The sequence below is a fragment of the Pelodiscus sinensis genome, chromosome 22 (genome assembly GCF_052426305.1).
Source record: "Pelodiscus sinensis isolate ZL-2025 chromosome 22, ASM5242630v1, whole genome shotgun sequence".
Classification (NCBI taxonomy): domain Eukaryota; kingdom Metazoa; phylum Chordata; order Testudines; family Trionychidae; genus Pelodiscus; species Pelodiscus sinensis.
Genome location: NC_143073.1, coordinates 23,531,289 through 23,538,479, shown reverse-complemented (window position 1 = coordinate 23,538,479; position 7,191 = coordinate 23,531,289). Strand labels below are relative to the sequence as shown.

Below are 7,191 nucleotides of genomic sequence, written 5' to 3'. Positions count from 1 at the left end.
TGGCTCCCACATCCAAGGGAGGAGGGCAGGTCCCCAGCACAGAGCATTGTCATTCCCCAGGCTACCCCCATATGAACGGCTGCCTGCTCCGGGGTGAGCCAGTTGGGGCGAGCTGCAGGTATCGAGACAGGAGTCGGCTCTGAGAGGCTGCGTCCCCCCAAGACACGGGTAAGGAAAAGAGGGAAACCCTCCGGCTGCTGCTGAGTCTCTTCCCCCCACCCCCGACACCACTGCCCCCTGGGTCTGCTCCTTTCCCTCTGCTCCCACCCATTCCCCTCACTGATTCTGGACAGGGCGAGTTGCCTGATGCCGCACAGACTCTCGGGGACAAACAGGCACACTGAAGGCCCCACAAAGGAAAACTGACAGCTTTCATGGCCACCAAAGGAAATGTACTTCTATTGGAAAGTCATAAGTATTTATTATTAGAGATTATGGTTTAGGTACATTGTAATATTATTTCAGGTCTTGTTTGAATATAATAAAATAATTGGATGTGTAAAATGGTTATTTGCTCATAAATAATATTTTTTAATATAAATATAAATTGTAGGTACTTTCAATTATTTTATATGATACATAACTTGTTTTGTTGAAATACAAACAAGTACAAACAGTGGTTAACCAAATAGAACAGGCTTCTGTGAAAATTTGAGTTACTTTGTAAGTTTGAGGTTTTGCATAAATATATAATTATTTGTGCGATTGCAAAACAATGAACATATATTTATTGATATAAAATTAATATAATATGTTTTGTGAATTTATTTGGGAATAAATAAATAAAAAACAAAATATTACCAAAATATCCCCATCTTCTCCCCCAAAGCCAGGCACCCCCATGCCCCACTTGTAACCCAACCCTCCTCTACTCCCTCAGGGTATGCATACATTACCCCGCTAGTTCGAACTAGCGGGGTAGTGTAGACATACCCTCAGAGCCAGGTACCTCCAGGTCCTCCGCTGCTCTAAGCCAATGCCTCCCCCCTACCTCAAAGCGAGGCATCCCCAGTTGCCCCCAATGCACTCTAACCCAATGCCTCACCCCTGAGCCAGGGACTAGCAGCCTCCTCCCCCCCCCCCCCGCTCTAACCCAATCCATTTCCTCTCTCCCGGAACCAGGTACCCCCAGTGCTCCCCCTTCCCTGGTCCAACCTAGTGCCTGGGTTCTGGAGCCACTGCCACCAGGCGCTTCTCCCTCCAGGCACTGGGCCACGTGCACAGAACGGCCGGCCCTGAGTAGACCGGGCATACGGCTCAGAACCAGCAGGAGCCGCGTTTCTTGAATCAAAGAGCTGCCTGTGGCTGGAGAGCCGTTGAATGGGCTCCCCTGTTATAAACAATGGAACCGGGCAGCCGCACTTAGATCATTTATAAAGATGTAGTTGGGGGCTGCAGAAATATTGACACGATGGCTCTAACGTATCCGTGCAAATGGCCCAGACGGCACAAAAGCCCCACTTCAGAATGAAGGGTCGGGTGGAAGAATCGCTTTGAAAAATTCATGATTTTAAACAAGAGGGGAACGATCGCTCACAAAGTTAAAAAAAATAACCACCAAAGACAGGATTTCTCAAGGAAAGTAACAGCAACAGGATTTGGGAATTTCCATGAGGCTGTAGGAAGGGTGGGGGAGCCTCTCGCTCTGTCTCCGCATCTGAGACACCCCACGCTCCATTGTCCACCTCCCCTCGGCTAGAAATCCAGCTTCTCAGGAAGAAGCATAATGTGGCTTTGAAAAATATATTTGGGTTAGTAAAAAGAAATGCCCCAGTATTAAGTAAACCCCAAAGCTGCTGGGGCCAAGGACAGACACGACACACCCTGCATTCCTGCAGTGGTGTTCGCCCCGAATGGCTTTATTCTTCAAAGGGTCTCAAGCCATTGGTGACATTCGCCTACAAGGATTTGAGTTCCAATCAGCATCTGGGGATTTTATAAACCAGGGCTGGGGAATCTAAGGGGGCCAGATGCATTTACCCGGACCAGTCCCCAAGGTTCAGGGCTCCCCCCCAGCATGGACAGTCTGGGGGTCTTATAAACCAGGGGTAGGGAACCTAAGGCCCAGAGGCCAGATGCAGCCCCCAGCTTCCCTATACCAGTCCCCAAGATTCAGGGCTCTCCCCTCCAGCATTGGGGAGCCCAGACTGGTGCTCCAGCCTGCTTCCCCTCCAGTTGTCATCCCACATGGCTGGAGCACACAAAATCTGCCAGACTGGCCCCCCCAGGCTGTGGTGAGGGAGGAGAACGTGGGGAGGGTCTTTCTCCTTCTCACACGGGGACCACTTCAGAGAGGGTGGGTTGGGTTTTTTTTGGCTTCTCACTTCTGCGCAGCCCCCGACTGATTTTTCTGTGGGGTCCGTGGCCCTTGACCCAAAAAATGTTTCCCAGCCCTGTGAACTCTGATGAGATTAGACCTCTGTGACTGTCTGCCTCTCTTGATGCCCTTTGAATTGCTCTCCCTTTCCTCAGTACAATGTCTGTGCAGCCTTCCTTGAGCTATGCGGAGTCCGGGCATATTGAACCTGCACATTCTCCGATAATGACGATCCTTCCACTCCTCTTCTTGGTGCTGTGGGGCTTGGCCTTCCTTGCCGGGGTGCCGTTAAATGGCTACGTCCTCTTCGTCACCGGCTGCCGAATGCAGAGAACGGCCAGCACCGTGTGGTTCATGAACCGGGCCGTGTCCGATTTCATCTTCATCCTCTGCCTGCCCGTCAGACTCATCTCCATCTTCCCGCACTTAGACGGGGCCAGGAAGCCAAGCAGCCATATCACCTCCCTGCACATGTTCTCCAGCGCCTTCCTCCTCACGGCCATCAGCATCGATCGCTGCATCCTCGTGACACGGCCTGAGTGGGCCCAGAAATGCCGCACGCCCTGCCTGGCCTTCTGGGAGGGTCTGGTTACATGGGCCCTGTCTGTTGGGTTCAGCTTGCGGTATGACGACCTCTTTGAATCCATCCTCCTACCTGCCAGCCCCAGCATGTACTTTGGCATTGATAAAGATAACAGGACAATGCAGGCCATTGTGATCCAGTTCCTGGTTGGGTTTCTGATCCCATTAGCCTTGAATTTGATCCCAACCTTATACATCGTTCTAGCTGCCAGGCGGAGAAGGAACAGGCTGCTCCAGTCTACTCAGCCTCTCAAGATTCTTCTTGGCTTGATCCCGACCTTTTTCATATTCTGGCTGCCATATCACGTCTTCTTCTTCCTGTGGATTTCAGCTCGATTACATCCATATAGCCTGGCCTCGGACAGCACTTTTCCTTATTTCCTGATGTATTTCAACTGCTGCCTCAACCCCATCTTCTACCTCACCATGGAGGAAGAGTTTCTGAAGCACCGGCAACGTGCTCGCAACCCCCATGTCACTGACCACTCAGGGCCAGAGCCAGCTGAATAGGGGAATGGATGGAACTGTCAATATTGCTGTTCCCTGACCCGTAACTTCCTCTTGACCCCAAAACTGTCTTTTTGAGCAAGAGAATTTTTGGCCTTGTCGTTGGTTCCGGGACCAACTGCTCCAAGAAGTAGTCATATAAGGTCTCAAGAACCTCTCTCTCCACATCCCGTCCTATGGTGCCATGTAGCCAGTCAGTCAATGTGGGAAGAGTTGAAATCCCTCATTATTCTTGAGTTTTTAAATTGTATGGCCCCTCTGATCCCCCGGAGCTTTTCACAGTCACTGTCCCCATCACTTGTCAGGTGGGCAGCAACATATCCCGACTGCTCTATTCTTCTCATTGCGTGGCATTACTACCCACGCAGAGTCTACGGAACTGTTGGGTTTATTTAATATTCTTACATCATTTAATTGTATGCTTTTTTCACATATAGCGCCACTCTCTCATCTGCACAGCTTGTTCTGTCCCTCCAACAGAATTTTTACCTGGGTATTATCATGTCCCATTAATCACCCTCATTCCACCAAGTTTCTGAGATGCCTATCACGTTAATCTCTTCATTTACTATGAAGCATTCTAGTTCACCAACCTTATCAATTAGACTTCTAACTTTTGCATATAAATATTTACAAATTGCCATGTTTCGGCTGTCTGTCAGTACATGATATAATCGAATTTGAGATTTTCAAAAGAACCTCTGAGAATTAGGAGCTTAAATCCTATAGATCTAACCAGGAGAATTTGGCTCCTAAGTCCCTTTGCTACTCTTTAAAAACTAAGTGTGTTTCCTCATTGCCAAGCTTGAGCTTTCAAACGTCTCCTACAGCACTATGAGATTGGTATGAAAAGGAAGACATTTGGATTCTTCTATTTCCCATCTGTTTTTTGGGGGTTTTTGTTTTTGAATGGAGCTGGGCATTTCAAACTTTTCTTTGCAAGAAAGAAAGAAAGAAAGAAAGAAAGAAAGAAAGAAAGAAAGAAAGAAAGAAAGAAAGAAAGAAAGAAAGAAAGAAAGAAAGAAAAGATAAATTCCTACTAAAAACCTGATTCCGGGATCTGGAGCTTTGAGAAAACCAGCAAGCAGCACAGTGAATGCTGCCAATAAACTTTAAGAGTCGATGATGCTACAAAACTCTGCCAAAAGTTTCAGAAAACCAGAAGTTCCCAGCTCTGCTTTAGAAGCCAAAGGGGTGAGGTGATGTTTAAATATTGGGGACTTTAAATACAAGGAGGGAGGCTCTGGCATGTTGCACCTCCAAACAGCGCTCTGGGGCTCCCATATTCATAACTGGGATATAATTACAATGCATTTTGTACTAGGGATGTAAAAGGTTAACCAGTTAACTGGTTACCTGGTAACCGTACACCTTTCCAACATGCATGCCAGGTAACCAGTTAACCAGAAGGCTTGGCTGGCAGGAGCAGCCCCGCTACCTGCTATGCAGTGAGCCGGTACTGGAGCACCCACTTGCCCATTGCTGGTGGTTAACCTGGTTAAACAAACCGTTTAACTGGTTAGCAAATGTGGCTGGTTTTACGCCCCTATTTATACCACGTCTGCCTTGTGCGGTGTCATTTTAAATGTCTTGATCTGTGGAAAATGAATACGCTGTTGGGTTGTGCGTGCGCGCCTTGCACGTGAGGTTGAGAAGTTTTTTGGGAGGAGGTTGCATCTCTCTCTCTAAGGCTTACTCTAAACTGGCACACGAGCGACAATGCAAATGCCTTTTCCTCGGGGTTGGAAGTTTTCTGTCCGCCCCCAGCGTTCACCCTGCCCGACTTTTAGCAGCAGAGCTACTGCAGCTCAGCTTTGTCCTTCAAAGAGGGCGGGGGAGCGGCTAAGTACCCGTGTCAGGGAAAAGCCTTGTCACTCCCACAGCAGAATGGAAAAAGCCAGATGTGAATTGCTGGGAACACCAGCTCCCAGCCCTTCTGGGAGAACAACGGAGCTGCCAGACAAGGTTCAAGGCCCCTCAGCATCCACCAAGGTATCCTCCAACCCAGGAGCTGCAGCCAAGGGAGGTTTCTCAGAGCACAGACCGGGGGAGGGGATAGCTTGATGCCCCGCACAGCAAAGCGGCTTTCTAGCAAACTGGGAGAAGCTATTAAAGAGGGGAATTAAGAGCGTAGAATACCAGGGCTGGCAGAGACCTCAGGAGGCATCCAGTCCAGCACCTGCCCAAAGCAGGACCAACCCAACTCAATCATCCTAGCCAGGGCTTTGTCCAGCAGGGAGATTCCACCCCTTCCCTAGGGAACCCAGCCCAGTGCTTCCCCACACACCTAGGCTACGTCTACACTGGCATGAATTTCCGGAAATGCTTGAAACGGAACAGTTTTCCATTATAAGTATTTCCGGGAAAAGAGCGTCTACACTGGCAGGATGCTTTTCCAGAAAAGCCCTTTTTCCGGAAAAGCGTTCGTGGCCAATGTAGACACACTTTTCCGGAAAAAAGCCCCGATCGTCATTTTCGCGATCGGAGCTTTTTTCCAGAAAAGACTACAGGCAGTCCCCGGGTTACGTACAAGATAGGGACTGTAGGTTTGTTCTTAAGTTGAATCTGTATGTAAGTCGGAACTGGCATCCAGATTCAGCCGCTGCTGAAACTGATCAGTTTCAACAGCGGCTGAATCTGGACGCCAGTTCTGACTTACATACAGATTCAACTTAAGAACCCCAGGCATCCCCAAGTCAGCTGCTGCTGAAACTGATCAGCGGCTGATTCCAGGAAGCCCGGGGCAGGGGTTTCCTGTAGTCAGCCACTGGTCAGTTTCAGCAGCAGCTGACTTGGGGACACCTAGGGCAGAGCAGCTGGGGTGCTGCTGGATTGATCCAGTAGCGCCGCCGCTCCTCGACGCTACTGGACCAACCCAGCAGCACCCAAGCTGCTGCCCCAGGCGTCCTGATTCAGCCGCTGCTGAAACTGACCAGCAGTGGCTGAATCAGGACGCCTGGGGCAGAGCAGCTGGGGTGCTGCCGGGTTGGTCCAGTAGCGCCCAGAGCGGCGCTACGGGACCAACCGGCAGCTCCCCAGCTGCTGTACCACAGGCGTCCGGAGCAAAACCACAGAGCACGGGGGCAACGGGACAGCCCAGAGGCGCCATGGCTGTCCTGCTGCCCTCGGGCTCTGCAGACCAGGGGGACGGGGAGCAAAGCAGAGCAAAGCCGCGGAGCACGCGGGCAGCGGACAGCCCAGACGCGTCTGGGCTGTCCACTGCCCGCGTGTTCCGCTGCTTTGCTTCCTCTCCCTGGTCTGCTGGAGACCAGGGAGAGGGCCCCGTTCGTAACTGCGGATCCGATGTAAGTCAGATCTGCGTAACTCGGGGACTGCCTGTACTGGGCTGTCTACATTGGCCCTTTTCCAGAACAGTTTTCTGGAAAAAGGACTTTTGCCTGAACGGGAGCAGCATAGTTTTTCCGGAAAAGCAGCTGATTTCTTAGAGTAGATCGTCAGTGCTTTTCCGGAAATTCAAGGAGCCAGTGTAGACAGCTCACAGCTTATTACGGAAAAGCGGCTGATTTTCCAGAATAAGTGGCCCAGTGTAGACACAGCCCTAGGGAAATCGTTTGTCCTAATCTCCAACCTAGACCTCCCCCACTGTAACTTGAGCCCATTGCTCCTTGTTCTGCCACCTGCCTCCTCTGAGAACAGCCTCTCTCCAGCCTCTTGGAACCCCACTTCAGCCTCTCTTCATAGGTCAGGTGCGCCAGCCCCCTCGTCATTTTGGTCGCCTTCCTCTGGACTCTCTCCAATGTGTCCAAATCCTTTCTAGAATTGCG

The 7,191-nt window shown here is 50.4% G+C and overlaps 1 protein-coding gene across 1 annotated transcript; it reads left to right on the top strand.

Annotated features, from left to right (window-relative positions):
* Nucleotides 1-2,438: 2,438 nt before the first annotated feature.
* Nucleotides 2,439-4,321, top strand: LOC142819647 (chemerin-like receptor 1). Its single transcript, XM_075908048.1, has one exon. It carries the CDS (start codon nt 2,477-2,479, stop codon nt 3,407-3,409), a length of 933 nt encoding a protein of 310 aa, XP_075764163.1. The 5' UTR covers nt 2,439-2,476; the 3' UTR covers nt 3,410-4,321.
* Nucleotides 4,322-7,191: the final 2,870 nt, after the last annotated feature.